Here is a 19,843-nt window from a genome sequence, read left to right as displayed (position 1 = left end):
CCATAATATATATATATATATATATATATATATATATATATATATATATATATATATATATATATATATATATATATATATATATATATATAAAGACAGTGTCTCTTTTCTTGTTAAAGAGTATAACCTCAAAATGAATCCCTTCATTGCGTCATTTCTATTGTGTGCATTTCACTAAGCACAACAGAATGTCCAGTGGATCCACATCTTTTATTCATACGGGTTATACGGGTTAAGTACACTTTTGTAAGCACTTGAACGGAGATCTTTGTAATAGCATTGTTATGTCCCTAATGTCTCATCATCGGTGTAACCATTTAGCCTGAACAGACAAGAGAAAGACCATGAGACCTTTTCTTTTTGGCATTTTCTTATCCAGCTTCCATATCAACCAAAATTTACTTTCAATTTGAAAGATAAATCTTGCTTGGCTGCAGCTGCTTTCACGTCACCTTTTAAAGCATGTGAATGAGCAGGTCAGTAATGTTGAACAGTAATCGGCGACTAAGAATTAAAGTCTAATACTGAATCCCTATCTGTATTTATAGGTTAGGCTGGCCTTTGTCCTCAGGGATTAGGATGCTCGGAGGAGGCTGATTGGCACGGCATGTTGGTTAGAGAGAGAGTGTGTTTGCCTGTCATCTTTAATTGAGTACACTTCAGTGGAGGGACAGTAGAACTATACAAGGTTGCCTTTTCAACACAACATTTTAGAAAAGTCTTGATTGCATGTAATAGTTTGACAAGGTGAATTATGAAGCAAGCAAATATTTAAATTTTTTTTTTTGGTATGTTTATTAACTTCTAGTCTCATGATAAACAAATTACACCATTCAGATTACATCAGACTTTATTAGAATAAACCAATAACATTGCATGGAGCCCACAGCCAAGCTAAAGAAAAAACACTGGATCCGAAACAGCAGCTGACTTTAACACAGTCATATGAATTAACAACAAGGTGTGGTGATGACAGGGATCAATGAGCCATAATGCTTAGGTAACATTTGTTCACGATGAAAATCTTCCATATAGGTTGATCCTAAAAGTTAAACACATATGAATTGATGAGAGACTGTCGGAAATGTAAAAGGACCCTACCGTGGACTCCTGGTGCATACAGTGACCAGCACAAATGACTATACAAGCACCAAAATCAGTGTCTGACTGGCAGTAGTCGAGGAGTATTCAATAAATAAATAATTCAGATCTGAATACAGAAATATAATGTTATGCAGTACATTCTATAATCTGGGGAACAAATTTCAAGAATAAAACCACTTTTCTTTTATAAATAGATTAACAAATCATTCTCATCTCTCTAGCATAGAGGGATAGTGTGATTGTCTTGTGCTACAGTTTGGAAAATATTGGCTCACTGTGCATAAGACACCATATGAAGAATCAAACATTTTTTTTAGAGGAATGTTGCCTCTTCTTGGACACAAAAAGTTCAAATCTTTAGAAATTATGTCAAGAATAAATCAAGTCACTTGTAAAATGGTTTAATCTGTCTACCTGGAGTAACGCTGGAATTCTTTCACCTGACACTTTATGAAGCCCTCCATATATATCTAACATATTGGTATACGGCACATTACATTAGGAAGCTGGGTCTGAATAAGCACCCACAAAGCTTGGACAGACACACTGACTTAAGATTTCATTCCCACATTGTGTAATACATTCACTTCAACCAAAATGAACTATGAATGCAACCCCAAAACCACATTTGACAACCAGAAGACACACAACAGGTGTAGACAAGCCTGCAGGAAGATAAGTGCACTAAGATGAGGACAATAATACACATAATCACCAAATGGTGACAGTTAGGAGCACATACAATGACTGGAGAAGTTGTAGATTCAAAATGTAAATACCTTGGACCTGCATCTTTTACTCTTTTTGCACATTTGCTCACCTCTTACCCGATTACAGATGGGATAGGCCTCAGTCAACACCCAAAACATGAACGGGATAAAGGGTGTATCGAAAATAGATGGATGGATAGACATTTTATATCTGCATACATCATAAAACGTCTGCCCAAACTTTGGTTCTCATTTTAGCATCAGAGTGGACAGCCCCTTCTCAAACCTTTGGTCATTGAGGGTGCTCCTGCAAAAGCTCAAAGGCCAGCTGTGTGATGTGCCGCCACGCTTGCTGGATGTGACGTGTTTCAGTAGTGCGTGCGCAGACGGCAAAGCGCAGGACAAAGCGGCCAGAGAGCTGGCAGGGCACCAGATGGATTTCTTTACTATTGGTGATCCTTTTCAGCAAGTTCTGGTTCAGCTCATTGGAGCCCTGAGATAAACGAGCAAGGAGGGGATTTAGATCATGTTTGAAACTTTTGTCCTGCTTTCATAACACAACCTTTAAACAATCTAACTTGTGCCAGGACGAGGCTATATCTAATATCAGGGTGACTATTTAATTAAAACCAATTTTTAGTCATTTATGAGGCAACAGCAAAGAATAGAAATATAACAGAGATATATTTCTCTTAGAAATAATCCAAATTAAACTGCATCTACACCTATAACTATTGTAGTTTTCTTAGGGATATCTGGAATTATTCAATTATAACAACTTGTACAGTTTTACATGTTGATACCTTGAGCTTGAAGCAGACCAGTCCCATGAGGACTTCAGCGCAGATTTCAAACCTCTTGTCAGCTCGCACCAGACTCTCAAACTCTTTGGCCAGGGCCACTTGCTGTAAACAGAACACATCATAATGTTCTAAGACTCACAATCAAATTTGCTCATAGATGTACTGCAAAGGTAAATGAACATGCATCTGCACTGCTCTTATCTTTAATTTGTATAGTCAGACTATCAGAATGTTATCCTGGCAAAGTAGAAAATACAGCAAGCAAGTTAAAAACTCACAGAACCTAATAAACATCTACTTAATCTTAAATAAAAAACAAAGTGTTTGCTGATTTTAAAAAGTCCTTCAAACTGTTGGTTGGCTTTTATCTAGGTTAGAAAACGTTAAACTTTAGAAAAGGCTGTAATTACTATGATTTTTCACTAGATGGCAGTGTTGCATAATTCCCAGAGCTGTTTCCCTAAAAGTTCTTAACCAAATCTCATGTCCTCTATGTGGCAGAATATAACCTCGTACTTTGGACTAAATGTAACTATTATTAATTAAATGCATCCTATCACACAATCACACTGTGTGATAGGTCAATTCTTATGAGGAGGCAGCTCCTGGGAGGCACACATCAGATAAGTTGAAAATCGTGACTCAGAAGACCATGAAATTGCCTTGATCAAATTCTGCTCTCAGGAAATGTCATTTCCCTAGCTAGGAATATATCTTTTTTTCCATGGCACTGTGTGATCAAACATGTTCCTACAGCATAATTTACCCACTTAAGATCAAAGAGCCCGCTGAGACACTGGATGAAAGGTGAAGTGAGCATCGTGGTTATAAGGACCAGCCTCTACTGCACTTTTTGTGCCAGCTCGTCATACAGAAACTGGAACTGAATTAGCAACAGTTAACTGACTATCACTGTCTTTCCTCATTAAACCAAGTATTGCAACACTATTGTGCTGGTTTACAACCTAATAAAGCATCTCACTGTCGGTCCTACTACTTCCTGTAAGTTAGATTGAGCATTTGTGCATGTTTACATGATTAAAATGCTTTATTTTACTATGTCTTGCATTCACTAGAGGATCATTTCTTTAATATTTGTAAAGGTAATAATAAAAATTTCAATTAAAAAAAGACCAGATTTTTAAACTAAAACTGTAGGACACAACAAGATTAATCAATGATCGAAAAGATGTCAGCAAAATTGCTCTAACTCTAAAGACTCTAAAGACAGGTCTGCATCTGCCACTTTATTTAAGATAAAGAGTAAACAAGAAACACGCTCACTTGAGTGACAGAAAGATTAGTATGAAAGACAGGTGTTCAACCTTGAAGCATTTAGGGGGTAAAGGGACAAGGAGAAAAGAAGCAAGCATGGGATAAAATGTTGCTAAATAAAAGAAAAAAGAGGTTTCAGTCCTACATAATAAGACTGACAGGATACGGTAAAGGAGATGGAGGGAGGGAGATGGAGGGAGGGAGGGCAGAGAAGGGACTTTAGTTGTAAGGAGGATTAGCAGAGGTGAGGTGCGCAATTCACCAGATAAAGGCATACGTCATTGGTGAAAGGGTTTTTAATGGGTTTTCTTTCCAGGAATGTTAGCCATGAAGAGAGAAAAGAGAGGAGACCGATGTATGAAAGAGAAAAGTGAAGACTCACTACCATAGTCAAAACTGTGCTAATCGTTTAAAGATATGAATAAGCAAACACATACAAGTTCATCAAACTGTTTTGAAATATACCAAAAACTTCTGAAATCATAATCTAAATGACCAAGCAGTAACTGAATGAATGGAATTTCATCGATAAAGCCATCTCTACTAAGTTTTCACCATCTCAGACAACTCTGAATGCTGAGGCAAAGATACAGTTGTACATCTGAATGAGGGTGGATCATCTAGTTAGTCACCTACCTTCCGTATGTGAGCTTGTAGGCCGTTAAGTCCATACATGCGAAACACAAACCACATCTTCAGTGAGCGAAAGCGTCGTCCTAGAGGAATCTGCCAGTGCTTCAAGATGACAGCAGGAGAGTGATTACTGCTGCACTATTTACATTACTGTTGGTGTTGTGATCAGTAACTAAGATGATCTTTCTTACCCTGTAATCGGTTACAAGCCCTGTTAAAAGACGAAACATAATGCTGTTAACATAATTACATGTGAAACAGACTCACCATGTTATACCTTAGCATATCATTCTATAATTATGTGTATGTTGAAACAACTTCTTCAAACCGTTTATGGTTGTTGTTCTAACTCAGATGCAGCAGGAAGAATCAGTCTACAAAACTCCTGTCAGCAATTTTGGCTTGAGAAATCTTTAGTAAAGTTGTTTTTTTTGTGTTACATAGTCCAGGTGTTGCTTGTTGTCACTGTGCCCACCTCCTCTACTTCACTGATCACAGCACTGTCACTTCTCACAGGCTACTGGCTACAGGTGCCTCATCTCTACAGAATGGAGGCCTGTATTACTTTGTGCTAATAAGCACTAATTAAATTGAAGAGTCCAGATTGTATGAGCAAAGGCTTTTGTAAGATGCCTCACAGTGGTGGGAGGTAGCTGTCTGTGTTTCTTTGTCTACTTCTCTGTCTAGCAAATTATATATAGTGCAAATCTGAGTCCATCTGCAGACCAAGTCATTGTACACTGGCACATACAGCTATAGCAGACATATTTACAGAGACACTGGATTCTAACATGAGAAACTATTAAAGTAAATTTCAACAGACGCAGTAACCTTGTTAAAACATCTCCATGCTTGTGGGCATAAAGCTAGCCTCACTAAGTTGCAGTTTATCCAGGAAAAGGTCCCATTTTTGGGACATGTCATTTCAAGAGAGGGCGTTGCCTTTCCCCAAAATGTGTTGCTGCAGTCCAAAACATTCCTAAACCTGTCACAAAGAAACAACTCATGTCACTTTTGGGCATCACTTCCCATTGCAGGAATTTCATTTCAGTGAACAGTAGATGGATCAACTGAAGATGCAACTCTGAAGTTCTGTCAGATGTTTCCTGGATATTTCCCATTTCTTAAATACTTTTAGACACTGTCCGTCTGCCACCAATAGTTCTTTTAGTATAGTCACTTCACCCTTTTGTCTATCCGATGTCCTCAGATTTCATAAGGACACACTGCAGACCATATAGAGATATGCCAAGCTTTCGCTATGTATACACAATACATATTTGGGAATCACCTTCTTGGTGCAAACCCAGAGAGCAGTCCACACTGTGCCGGATCCACCCATAAATTGCAAGATTCCATGCACCTTTGCACCAGCTTTGCACCAGACTTGGGTGGAGCGTGCTGATTGACAGTTGTTGAGATCGAAATGATTCTGCACGAATACGCAGTTTAAAATTTGACCGCTATGTTTTGTTTTTTTCTTTTAACTGACAGTTTAATCTTTACCCAGTGAGTGCCTGGATTGGTCAAAGTCCGGACATTTAGCAATTAAGATCACAAACACTGAGAATCAGCTTTATGATTCTTGTCAAGGTCAAAATTCACACATGCACACACACTAATATACCTCTATACCAGCTGGAATTTGTTGACAGAATCATAGGCCCCTTTGCTCAGGAAGCCATAACTTGAATCCATAACTTATATTTAGGGATGCATGAGTTTAAAATCCATTTGAAGATTATTGCACAATGCATCAGCATTCTTTGTCATGTAAATGTGTGCATATAAGTTCAATAAGATTTTTACCAGTTATTAGCCTTCCTCATAGTTTAGACGGTAAACAATATATAACATGAAGCTGTTCCAATGCTGTAGACTCCAGACTCATCTATGTTACTGCAAATGACTCTACCTGATTCCTGGTTTTCATGTTTCAGGTAGAGGGGTTCCATTTTAAATGCTCCAATGATGTCTGTTCTCTTCTTCACCCTGTTGACAACCAAATAATTAAAATTTTAAAAAAAGGAGAATTCTGTAACATTTAATCACAAAAAAAGTGACTAAAAAAGCATTTAGTTTAAAATTTGAATTAAAATAGTTTTAATGACCATTTATTGCAAGATTGTTGGCATATTATTGTCTTCGAGTCTTGCACAACTTTGTCTGTTTTGTTTTATAAATGACATTTTCATTGTCAATTATGCTGCTGCTTCATAAGTATGTTTCCTTTTGAAGATTCAAACGGGAGGCTGTAGCTTGTCTCTGAATAATGGGACTGTTCTCCTTGGTCAGGGCTAATTTTAATGATTTAAAAAAAAGTCTCCCAATCATAATGATCAAAATGTTTTTTTGTTTATACCCTTAACATGACACATAATGGCATCCTCTAAAAGACTGCCCATATAAAAGGCTCATATCAGAGTTTCTCCATCTGAGCAAATGGCATTCTCATGTTTTGCCTTTAACAAGCCTCAAAATCCTCCTAAGGAGAAAGGAAAAGGGGTTGGAGGGTGCACCCACAAGCAGCGCTTTAAAGCATGGGTGGAAATATCACAACAGTTTGTTCACTTCGTTATAGTGAGTCAATAATACAACATATAACAGAAATACTTTTGTCGCTTCGTAGTTGGATTTAGACAATAACATTATTTGGGTAGTTAGAAAAAGATCGTTATAAGGACCAAAATATATCTCCTTTACAACAAGACCACTTAATTGATACCATTTTGCCAAGACATTTTTGGAAATCTTAGGTTTTGTAGTACTGAGTTTATGCCATTTGGCTAGAGTTGGCTAGAGAAATGAAAAATACTTGATTTGGGTGAAAAGAAAAAACACGGTTGGGACTAAAATTTGTTCTTTTTACAATAAAAATATTGTAGTTGCTCCCACGACCACTAGAGGCTGCTTATCTTAATTTACGGTAATTATTTAAAGCTTGTTTCTGACTGCATGAACAAACAAACCATGGGCATATTCTTTTGGGAGGGAGGTAGTCTCCTTTGGATGCAGCTGATTCAACAAATGCAAAATTATTTGAAGCTCACCTTGGATCTAAACTGAAAAATAACTTTTTGAATTCTTATGTTTCAGATCCCTTAAACTTTCTAACTATTTCTTGGTTTATTTCTGATTATTTACACATTTACCAGACATTTCAAACCCATGAAAAATTTTCCTTAGAATAATATTTCAATGTATATAAACATACTAGACTTCTAAAACCCAGGGAATCATATCCACATAGACCCAGAGTAAGGCAGAGGTCAAACGTTTTATCAGGATCTTTTCCCTTCACTATATTTCAGAGTCTAAAACTGTTTCCATCTTGTGAGGGGCATGCCTAGTTTAGTCAATGTTGACAAAGAGGCAGGTGAAAGGCGTGGTTCTATTTTTACTGCGCAAATAATAGAGGTGTAGATGGACATCAGTACTCTTTGTTGTTGTGTTGGACCATGAGTCACTGCTAAGGCAAACTGGGAAATATTCAGACAAACAATGTAAACAGAGCTGAATGCTAAAAATGGCATGAGAAACATCCCCCACAGATATATTTACTGTATTACTGACTCGTCACTATTTCATTAATGCAACCTGAATTCATTCTGCAGAGTTTTGTACTTTTGCTGAAAAAGGACAAAAAAATTGATTTTTATGTATGAGGTGTATTAGAAAACTCACCACATAGCAGAGCAGTCAAAGTTGACTAAAAGCCATTTGTGTGGATTGAAGTTGAAAGAGTCGGCGTACTTTGAAATAAAAAAAACAAACACACATTTGAATTTTGCACTACAATGACACATATCAGATGGAGTAATGATAACGCAAAACTTATTAGCATGCTGCTCTGTTTCTTTGTCCCTGGTTGAAAAACTGCATCACCATCACCATCGTATCCTTTTTTTTTTTTTTAAATGTTCTTTAAAAACATGCCACATCTGTATTTGCCATAAGAGGCTCAAGAGCAGCCTTGTTACAAACAATATTATCTGAACTAAAGCATGCATGATTTATTTGAAATGCAAAAGAGGAACATAGAACCAACAGCTTGAAGAGCACACTGAAAATAATCCCCTCCTGGCAGGGTTTACTCAAAGAGACAAGCCATTCCCAATCTGCTCCAATCTTTTTGTTGGATATCTTTTGTAATATCCTTTTCTCTACCTCCACGAATGCAATAACACAGCATAGAGAGACAATGTGATGCATACTCCTGGCTGACAGTTGCCATGCTGACTGATTTAAAGGGGGCTGGTCGCCTTTTCACCCGTCACTCATATCCTAGCAACCAATCCTTCAGCAGGGCAGCACTGTCATCTGAAAAGGACCGGATTTCTCCTTCATGTCCTCAGTGAACAATTTTCACTAAACTTGTAATATTTCAAAGTTGTGTAACATCAGCACTGTGCAGTATAAGGAGCCAACAATCACTGAACATGGTTTGAAACAGTTTCCCTTCAAACTCTTTAGTGAAAGAGGACCATAGATCTGAAGACTTCCTCATTGCATTGAAAGAGTATTTCAAAAAGAACAAAAACTGCAAGATTGTAGGAAGAAAATGAGACAGAGCTACATTTCCTACCATCAGTCAGAGAAAAGATGAAACAAATGTTGGTTCTTTTACAGTCAAGTCTGCCTTCTCAGTCCTCCCACCAACATTGTTTGAACTTGTGTGTCTAATAAACATTGATATATAAAGGTCTGTCGCTGCCTCAGGAAATTACTGTGTCCTTATCTCTGCGTCTCCGCACAGCTTGGAGAAAAACAGCAGCTTCGGCTGGCTCAAAAAGCTGATTGATGCTCCTCCGTCTCATACCGATTGTTCAGCCTATTGCTCAGTCTTGCATGCTTCCTCCTTGACATTAACGTTATGCCCTTTTCAAGCAATATAAGGTTAGTGTTTCCTTTCATAGATGCATGACAGATATTTCACATGCAATTGAACACAAAGTGCTTTTCCCGTTATTCCGTACCAACATGTCACTATGGGATAGAATGCCCACCTCAAGCTTCTGACCACAAGGAAACCACATTATTGTTGTCCAAAATGTTACCAAGTTTGCAATTCTACCACGTGATTATTTTTAAGTCTGAGACTTCTTGGTGCATCCTGATTGTAGAATTTATCCCAATGAACTACCAGTTTTGGCGAGGTGATGAAAGTTCATACAAATATAACATACCTCAACGCCGTTTAATAAAGGTCTAAACTCAGGACAGATAAATGCACTCCCGGCATAAGCTGCATCAATGTGCATCCACATATTTTCCTTCTGACCTGCAAAGGACAAGAAAGTGGAAGTTAGTATCTTAAGAAACAGCTTTTGTCATTCTGTATCTAACAATGTCATGAATAAATACTACAGTGTATGAATCACTATTACTTTTATCTTTTCTTTTCTCAGCATCTTTAATCTCGACTTCCCTGAAAAACATCCTGGTCCAAATCAAATCACAGGATTTATGTGTGTGTTGCAAAACTAATAGAACCAAAAGAGCTTTATTGTCTACTTCCTGTCATGAATCAGAAAAACTGAGTGTGTGCGTTTGTTGACTCACATAGGGGCCCCAGCTCAGTGATGTGATCAAAAGCACATGATGGAGTGGTACCAAGAGTCGCACAGAACTGAAACACAGACATACAAATTATTGAGATTCTGAAGGCTTTTGTTTTTTCTGCCATCTTCTATTTTCACTGTCAGAACAATATGAGATTGGATCTGACACATTATGCACAAGAAAATAAAATTCAAGGCAGGTTAAAGGCATCAATGTTTAGTTTTGACACAGATATAACTCAGAGCTGCTGGACCACTGCAGCTTCCTCAACATTGTTCACTGATAGTGATCTGTAGGTCCAGATAAGACAGAGATTCTTGTCCCTAACCGGATAGACAAACATTAAGTTAAATACAAACATTGTTATCCTTCAGCAGAAGCCACAGGGTGAGCACAGCTGCATCACAAGCAAATTACATCAATGTGGCTGCCAGCTTGAAGAGCGATTATGTGTCTGGATGTAAGCTTTAAGCATGTAGCTAAACAAATGTAATGAAAGACATGGCTGAATTCACCACAAACCAATAATGTCTCTGTTTTTGTCAATGCGGTTAGCTGTGTAACAGATTATGCTTTTTTAGCCTTATTTTTTCATTTATTTTTTATTTTTTACATAGAAAGGGATGAGCCCAGCTGCTTTGTCCTCCTCCACCATCTTCTTAAGTATTTCCCCTCTGACAGCATAGTGGTTGTCTGTAGGAACCTTCCTCATCATTACTGCTCCAATCAGAGCAGCACGCTCCACTGAGGAATGAGCCTTGAAAGGAAAGAGAGGCAATGTCTGTGAGAAAAACAGTGTTTAATCTGTGGTTTATGTGATTAATGTGATTCTTTTATTTGTTAGACATGACAATAGGATGTCAAATCTCACAAAAAACACAATTTATAACATACAATCAGTCCTTGGTAAATGAAACCTTACATGTGTCCAACAGAACTGAATACGAATAGAACAAGTTAAAACTGTACTATATTTAAAGTGAGACCATATCCTCACAGAACAACAAGGAGTATTTCTCAAATGATAACAGCTAAGACTTGTGGCATCATAATTAGATAATGAAACACTGATGCCATAGAAAGAGTCTGAATACATTGTAAGCTAGAAGTGGATTTCATTATGATTTCAAGCATGAAGTGGTCTTATTATTATTATTATTTCTAAATTTGAAGTCCATAGTTTTGGTACTGTCATCTTAATTTTATCTTAATCATCTGCAACAGATTGCTACTGAAGAGGTCAACACCTGCTTACGCAATGACCACGATTGAGAACACAGCACTGCTCTTGAACATACTGTCGAAAAATACGAACTGGACTCCCTGTAAAGGTCTGTGTGGCCCTCAGGCAACTCCCTAATTCAATCACATAGCCAGCCTGGTATTAAACCTGATCTGGGTAAGATATTGCCTGACTGACCCTTTGTCTCACTCAGTTGTTGAAAAACTCTGTCAGAGTCGCAGAGGCAACCATTTATGACGTCACATGGACTGCTGTTGAATGAGACTGCTGACATAATCTTTGCAAATACAGGCAAATCCCAATTGAGTAACTTACTGTAGCAACTTTCAGTTCAAAGTCTTTGTACAGTGTGGCTGAGGGGTTACATGAGAGCTTTAAGTAGATTTGCACCAGAAAAACACTGTGACGGACCGTTTTAAATACCAGAATGATCTACAAATTAATCTGTTAAACTAAGCAAGAGAATTTAGGTCAAAGCTTGAAACATGATACAAAGAAAACTGGAAGTATGTTTAGTGCTTACTTGCTCAGAGGTGTACGCCACCAGTTTGGAGAGGATTTCAGGCTCAGACTTGTCAGAGTCCATTGCCTGGACCCATCTGACTGCTTTACAGCGGGCAGCAAGCAATGACATGAGGGATGCCTCACTGGCTGTGCCCTGATTGAAAATTAAAGCAGGTGTTAATTTGAATGTTACAGTTTTTATAAAAAAAAGAGAAAAAAAATCAGTCATAGAGAAAACCAAAAAAGCTATGAGATGGCAATGTTTCATTTAGACAAATGTTATGTATAAGGCAGCATTCACATGATATGATGGTGTGCCCTATTTAATTTCCAACTAAAGTGTACATCTTTTAATACCGAAACCTAGTCAAATTGTGAGTCATAGCAAAACTGAAAAATCAAATGACTAAAAAATGTTTTGTAGTTTGTTCCCTGTTCATCCCCTCCTAAATAAGCATGTGACTGTTTTTAAGTAAAATGTAATACCTTCAAATTACAGTCATGGGCCATAAGTTAAAAAACAACAACTGCATAGCTTTGCACTATGGGAGAACAACGATGTTACACATTCTGGAGTGCCCAGAATATATTCTGAAACTTATTTTAATGGACAATTAAGGTTATTTTGAATATTAAAAGGGATGGATGTGAAGGAAGTGATTTCCAGTGTCAAACCCCAAATCACATGCAAAGGCCCATGGCATCAAAAACTGAAGCTCAAACTAAAGCTTAGTGAAAGAGGAATGCTATGGCACCTCCATCTCTTTCTTTGAAAAGAAGAATCACTGTATTTACCAGCCAGCCTGACTGAAGGTGATTGTTTGAGGCTACACGATGAAGTGATGCATGGCTCTTGATGTGTCTGGGGACATTATAAGGAAGTCAATGAAATGCTCAAATGGCTCAATCAATACACACAAATCACCAGACAGGCCGACTAACAGTGGCTATATCAGGTTGTTTAGCATCATAGAAATCAAGTGTTTATGAGGCCATTTTTTATTGATTAAATGGCTATCACCAAAATCAAAATATTGAGAAAATATTGCTAGAACAATGGGTATGAAGCTTGTGACATGTGTAAGATATGTTAAATATTCAGCCTTTTCAGATGACTCACATTGTTGATGAATATGCATTAAATGTCACTATGGCAGGCAGCATCCAACACTGCGTAGGAAGGCTAAGGTTCCTAGTAAAATCTTTTTTTACACTAGTTTTCCTAGTCTGTTTACAATCACTTGCATTCTTTATGTTGCCATAATGCAAGACCATGTCAGTTAGAGAGTAAGAATAGAACTAAGTAAACAATTAACACATACACTTGTAAAGTGTATACATTTGATCAAACAAGTTCTCAGTTGTTCATCAAAGGTAGCCTGTCCTCTAGAAAAGGCCTGGTTTAAAGGGGAGCACAAATGATACTGATATAAGTAAAATAAATTGAATTACAATGCCAATTAAGAAAATAGGTATCAACACACATGAGGCTGCCGGACCCCTCAGTAAACTTTACTTGATTTGTAATCATTGACAACTTAAAATGAGGCACTATTAGAGAGATAAAGATATGAAGCCGGTGTGAGCAGAGACATCCACAAAAAGAAGCTTGCACAACAAAATGTTGCAATTAACAGCATGAACACCCTTGTATAACAATAACCTAGAAAGGTTAATGAGGTTAGGTAATTATGTCATCTATAACAGCAGTTTCAAGAACATCTGTACTATGAGCAGGTCTTAAGCCTGACTGCTTAAGGATATTATAATCCTCAAGCTTGAAAACAGATTAGATAATTGGATAACAGATCATTTCTAATTATTGGGAGTCACCATGTGTAGACGAGGGACTTTTCAAAAGCAGAAATGATCAATAATTCCTTTGCATATACCTCTGAATCAGTGGTCAAATAGAAAGCGAGGACCAGTTTAGGCTTTCGGCAGCAGACAAAATGTTTAGAAACAACTGTTGACAGCGTCAACAATGTGAATTTCATCGATGATGGTTGATTTCAACCGCACACCCCTCTCTGCGCTACACTTCAGCTTCTAAAAGTTTTTCCACCAATTATTACTTGGTTTTCAATTTATATTATTTTATCCTCATATAACAATCCTTTATTCTTAAATAAATCTGATATCTATTTATTTTAATAGATATCACTATTAAATATTAAATAGATATTTAGTGTAATTGAAATTAATGGAATTAAACTGAATTGAACTGAACTGTGCAGTAAATTCTTGAAGAGGTTCTATGGATTAATACAGGAAATTTCTGTTTTCGACTTTTGATGGGTTTTCTTTTTTTTTTTCATTTTTGTAAGACGATTTCAAACACAAGTGACAGAGCATGTGATTTATGTCAAGACAAAAGCAGAAGCAGAGTAACATCAGAGACATTAGGTATCCACAAATCAGACCAATCAATCAACCTCTCTGTCGAACCATGGTGATTTTCAGGGTGCAGAGAAAGCACCGTGGAGTTAAACCAAATAGAAGAGGCTATTGAAAACTTTCAGCAACAGCAGACGCCAGTCTTCCAAATATCCCTAAGTACACTTCCTGTGTTTAACAGAACATGTCAAAGCACTACCCTGACATGTAATTATGGGCACATGTAATTGTGCTCAAATATTATTGAGACATTTGACCATATACCTCGTAATCTACTACAAATCTTTCCTTTAGCAGTAGTAAAGACCAACACCATAAGCAGCAATGAACCAACAACTGAGAGGTAGCACTTTATTTTTTCGTAAAAACTTCAGTGAGATCGAATTTGTTTTTTGTTCTTTTCGTATTGGTATCACCAACGACTTGCAAAGGGGTAAAAGAAGGTCACAAGTTTTTTGTAGAAATCATCCCATTTCCGCTTTGTGTTGACACAAGGTTTATAATAATAGGCTGGCAATGTGCTGTCCCAACACTCATTAGCCCTGCTGCAGTGAGAATGGCCCTATTCGTTGCCATAGTGAGCTGGTAAGCTGCTCTAAAAAAAGGAGAGTGGCAAGACAGAAACAAAAACATGATGAGCCAGATGAGCGCACACAGAAACACGTCCTCACACTCAGGTGGTCACAAAAGAGGAGGCATGAAATGATCTGTCATCAGAGTGCACTCTCGTGCTCCACCATTCACCATCCCAATAACACACACACATTTCGAGTATACGCTGCTATTGCTTCTCTGTTTCAGTCAATGGAACACTAAGCTAATGCTTTGCCTTTTTCCACACGAAACAATCCCAGTACCATCACTGTCATATCTCTGTCGTCTGTCTGAGAATGACACAGTAAAAGGCAATTTCCTGCCAATTTCCAGCTGGTTTGAACCAGAGTGAGAGAAAGCGACAACAAATCAATAACGCACAAATTGCTGATAATTATGTACACGGGAGATCTGAGTTATTTGTGCATACAAACACTGTCCTTCAAGTCCTTCAGCTTTGTGGACTCTTCCAAAAAGTGGATATATTGTGGAAGCACAAATACATAAAAAAAGTCACTGTATGGTTCTCTTATTTTGAAAAAAAAAAAGATTGCTGGCACATGAGCCACACTGGGGACATCACAAATTCTATCTTAAAAAAATAAACAACTTTTAATCTTCATGAATGGATACTTCATGAGTCACAGTCATAAATCCAGCAATCACATAGTTGTCAATTTTTTGTGACAATTACTCATCTAATCTGCAGTATGTGTTACTGGGCACTTGTGAGAGTGCAGTGCAGAATCTGTCATTTGTATGAGCAATTTTCATATTTTGTTTAAAAGTTGTTCGTTTTCTCATCAATTGATGACTGGATGAACCAGAAAGACGCTTTACTGAGCCCACAAAGAAATCAGAGTGCAGCAATGGTTCCAATAAATCCACACATGCTTTGTGACACCAGCACCAACACGTCTTCAGACTCAAGAAAGCCCAAAGAACATGCAAACTCTACACAGAAGGGACAAAGGCGAGATTTGAACCTTCTTGTTCAGAGGTGATAGGGCCAACCACAGCAATATCCCTCAAACCATCCATGTGCTTATCCATCCATCTATTTTCTCCCCTTATCTAAGTGCTGATATCCGTCTCCGCAGTTGTATTCTGGGAAATAGGAAGTCATTGGATGCCTGAGCCTTATCAACTGGCGAGAAGTAGCATAGATTCTATCTTGAGCAACCCCTCTGAGCTACTATCTCTAAAGTTGAGTCCAGCCACCTTACTGAATAAACTCACTTCAGCCTGTAGAATCATGATCTCGCTCTTTCAAGTCATAACCCAAATTTTGTGATCGTAGGATGTATATGAAGAGACAACCCCCCTCCATCACCCTCTTCAATGCTTGATAGAGGCCACGCTCTGGAGAAACCAAGAGAAATACATCATCTGCCAACGTCAGAGACAAGTGTCTGATTTTCAAACAAACTACACCATGAAATCCTGTCTGTGAATATAACGAGAGCTGGGAGACAAGGATAGAAGAGTCCTGCAGTCACTGAGCATTTGTCTGTAGGAACACATAGAGCTGCAAGCACAGTCATTGCCTGCGTGTCAAGTCGGAAGTTATTCTGTTCCGTACACACAAGGATACTTACCTGAATGACACCTCCTCCATGACCGTGTGTCCCAGCGATGAAACAATCAGGCAGTTGCAGCATTTTTCCCAGCCAATCTAACATCACTGTCTCCAGCTCGGTGCAGGCTGGGCTGGCAGCCTGAGACGACACAACCAAAATTCAAACAAATATGTCAAAGCTGGCCATTTCAGTATAGACATGAGCTAATGATTCAAACAGTTTTGAAACAAAGAGATACAGAAATACAGATGTATTTGTTACCCAGGAAAATCCAATACAGCCTATGGCTCCACTCAGCATGTCAGCCAGCATAGCAGGGTATGAGGAAGCTGCTGGAAAGTAAGCAAAGAACTTTGGGCTGTGCCAGTGTGTGACCTGGAAAAAGATAACCCATGCAGAAAACAGTAAGAAAATGAACTCAACCACAGCTTCACTGGGAACCACCATAATTGGCTTCCAGTAATTGTAAAAAAATTAACTTTTCTTTAGCTTTTTATTTTGGATATAAGGCTAAATAAAAAAGAACGTATTCTTCTCAGCCCTGATAGTAGCAGATGGCTTGAAGTACCTTTAAATCGTTCTCCAACAAGTATTTTAATGTAATCAATGTGAAAATCAAGCTAATTTATAGGAGTTGAGCCATTTTATGTCCCATGACCACCCAGTGTTGTCATGATTAACAGACCAGCAAAGATGTCAGCTCACCCCTGGCATTATGACTCTCTCCACATCTTGCATTATGTCCTCATAGCTCTCGGGCTCCAGCGGGGCCTCAGTGGGGATTAAAGAACGAAGATATCCTGGCTCCACATCTGGGTAAACTGGCCGTTCCTCTATTTTTTCAAGGTAGTCAGCCACGTAATCTACCATCTCTTTGCCCCTGCGCCGAAACTCTGCAGCATCCATAATATGACTGAAAGAAAACAGAGAGATTCTGAATTTTCCAATATTCATTTGTGCTATTTTAACAGGCTGGAATTTTAGGAACACATGCATATTGCAACAGTTTAACCTTTTGATCAAACCTGTATGGAGTCTCATATCCTTTAAAACACGTTTTCATTATGTAAACACTTTACTTTTCATGCACTCTGAACATATTTACAAACCTATATTCTCACCTCAAGATCAGACTGTAGTTGCTTGATCAGTTTAAATGGAACATTACGGTTATTTTCACATAACCTGATGAATGAATTACAAAATGCAACTGGCAAGGGTGTTATTTTAAAAAGTTATTTAGCCTGACAAACACCATCAAAATGGTTAGGTAGAGATAATCCACAATCATTTCCTGTCTTTATAAGTATAATTTAATGTGAGAGATAAAATACTGTTTGCATTTACTGACCAGGATAATACATGAATTGCAATACAAATGCACACTGACCCTAAGCTATACTGCTGATAGTTTGTATAAGCCTGCATATAATAAATGAATGTGTGGACTCATGACTCCTCTTAGCTAGTTATAAACCAGTCTGCTAGTTTCACGTTGTTTCCTTTCACTGACATGGACAGAAAACCTTGCTGGCAAAAATTATTGTCATGCTTAAAATTAAGTTCTTATATATTCCTTCAGACATTTGTTGTACAGTCAGTGTGTCATATCACAGTAGGCAGTTTACTTAACTTGTTTAAAAAAGAGCCCTAACAAGAATTATCTGGAATTTCTTTAAAAACATGAACACATGACTTACAAAATAAAGAACATATTCACTAACATTAACAACAGCTGTTGTAGAGAAAAGTGTAGTCGGACTCACCTTTGCACCTTTGCTCTTATGGGGAATTTATTAACAGGAATAACATAGAAACACGTACATGGTAGTATACACAGAATTCCCAACAACAAAAGCTTGTGAGATCCTCTTCTACTCCCTCATATTATTCTGTGTGTATGTGGCCAGTCTCTGTCTACCGCTGTGTCTGAGATTGCTGCAAAATCTTCATTCTGACCCAAAACAATATGAGGTTCGAGCAGTGTCAAGGCCCTGCTCTCTCCCACAAAGCAAACCAGGACCATACCATAGATTAGGGAATAACTGCATTAAAAGATATTTCAATTCAATCATATACACATTTACATCACACTGCCAATTCAAACAGCACAATGGCATATGAACATTGCCCTCCGCTCCACACTGCTGCCTTATCGTTCAACAAGTGTGTCACTGTGCAGGTCTTTTTTTCCCCTGTTGAGAAGCAGAGCCCTTATCCTCAGCCTTATCTCAAATAGGATTAGACATGCTGTATGGATGTTCGTGTGTGTATGTGTTTACTCACACTTTCAGGTGGGAGCTTCAGCAGCGGTGAAAGTGGATCCTTGCCTCCTTTTTTCAGTACACTAGCAGACAGACAAACAGACAGCCAGACACGTGGTGAGTGTGTTTGTGTGTGTAAGCAGGACAAGAGACATTTGCTCCTTTTATCTTGCCTCTTACCACCTCCATCCCACCAACCCCCACCAGGCCAGCCAATGGGAAAGGGGCTCATGGCCAACGCAAGAAAGAATGATTCACAAGGAGTTCTTTAAGCTACACGCGCACACACGGACACAGAGAGAGGGAGAGAGACAGTTTGCTTATGCTAACACAGACAGGTAATAACCAGAAATAAACATACATTTCACAAGACAATAGTTGTAGTTAGCAGAAAAACAAAAAGTCACTCATATCATCAGCTGAAAGGAGTTTGGGGGTTTTAGATAGACAGAAAAATTAACGTGCTTCGTAATTCCTGTTATGATAAAGACTTTCATATATCTGATTTTGGGACAATTGCAACCGTGAACCCTATTTACATATTTTTTTCTGAATCTATAGCTATTTGTATGTTGCTGATCATGTGGATTATGAAAATAAGAGTAAAAAATGGAGAAGGTTGAAATCTTGTGGAAAAAAAAAATATATTTTATGGAAAGCCCTAGAATGAATATAAATATTAATGGTTTAAAAAGTGAGACGATCTCATTTATGGCTGTAACAACATTTCTGATGAATTGTATAAAATTTCTAAACTTTCTTGTTTATCTTTAACTATCTTTTAAAGGACAGGTAAGTGTATCCTATGCTAAATCCTGTGTTATATGGTAATAAACAAATGAACGGGAGGGGGAGTTGGAGCAACCATTTTCAGAGTGAGAACCATCTCATCTCACATTTGTGGCCAGGAGTCAGAATCTTTTTTCTCTTTTTTTAAATTTCAATTCCAATACGAAGTAAGATTTTTCACGAGCTTGTCCATCTTTATATAGGCAACTCCCAATGTGCACAGGTGCAAATACAGCACTTCATACAGGTTCATAGAGGTGATGTAAGATGAGATTCCCTATTTATTCAAGGTAATGATTGTTCTTATTGGCTATCTAACTACATGAAAAGCAGTACAGGGCAGGCAAAAAAGAACACGAAGTAGCATGGCAGCACGCACTTCGTG

The 19,843-nt window shown here is 37.9% G+C and overlaps 1 protein-coding gene across 1 annotated transcript; it reads right to left on the bottom strand.

The window, feature by feature from the left end:
* Positions 1 to 802: 802 nt before the first annotated feature.
* Positions 803 to 18,896, bottom strand: ddc (dopa decarboxylase). Its single transcript, XM_072394662.1, has 14 exons — positions 18,692 to 18,896; positions 17,111 to 17,318; positions 16,667 to 16,780; positions 16,424 to 16,543; positions 11,854 to 11,988; positions 10,701 to 10,844; positions 10,088 to 10,154; positions 9,712 to 9,806; positions 8,210 to 8,277; positions 6,441 to 6,517; positions 4,717 to 4,736; positions 4,529 to 4,627; positions 2,618 to 2,719; positions 803 to 2,307 (listed from the first exon to the last, which is right to left on the bottom strand). The coding sequence occupies exons 2-14, from the start codon at positions 17,309 to 17,311 to the stop codon at positions 2,107 to 2,109; spliced, it is 1,443 nt and encodes a 480-aa protein (XP_072250763.1). The 5' UTR covers positions 17,312 to 17,318; positions 18,692 to 18,896; the 3' UTR covers positions 803 to 2,106.
* Positions 18,897 to 19,843: the final 947 nt, after the last annotated feature.

Source organism: Leuresthes tenuis, unplaced genomic scaffold (genome assembly GCF_036924035.1).
Source record: "Leuresthes tenuis unplaced genomic scaffold, fLeuTen1.0.hap1 SCAF_10, whole genome shotgun sequence".
Classification (NCBI taxonomy): domain Eukaryota; kingdom Metazoa; phylum Chordata; class Actinopteri; order Atheriniformes; family Atherinopsidae; genus Leuresthes; species Leuresthes tenuis.
This window is presented reverse-complemented; position numbering and strand designations above follow the sequence as displayed.

Coding starts and splice junctions, on each gene's coding strand:
- ddc (XM_072394662.1), bottom strand. CDS start 17,311: ATGGATGCTGCAGAGTTTCGGCGCAGGGGCAAAGAGATGGTAGATTAC. Junction 16,781..17,110: donor AGAGAGTCATAATGCCAGGG/GTGAGCTGACAT, acceptor ATCTTTTTCCAG/GTCACACACTGGCACAGCCC. Junction 6,518..8,209: donor TTTGACTGCTCTGCTATGTG/GTGAGTTTTCTA, acceptor GGTTGTCAACAG/GGTGAAGAAGAGAACAGACA.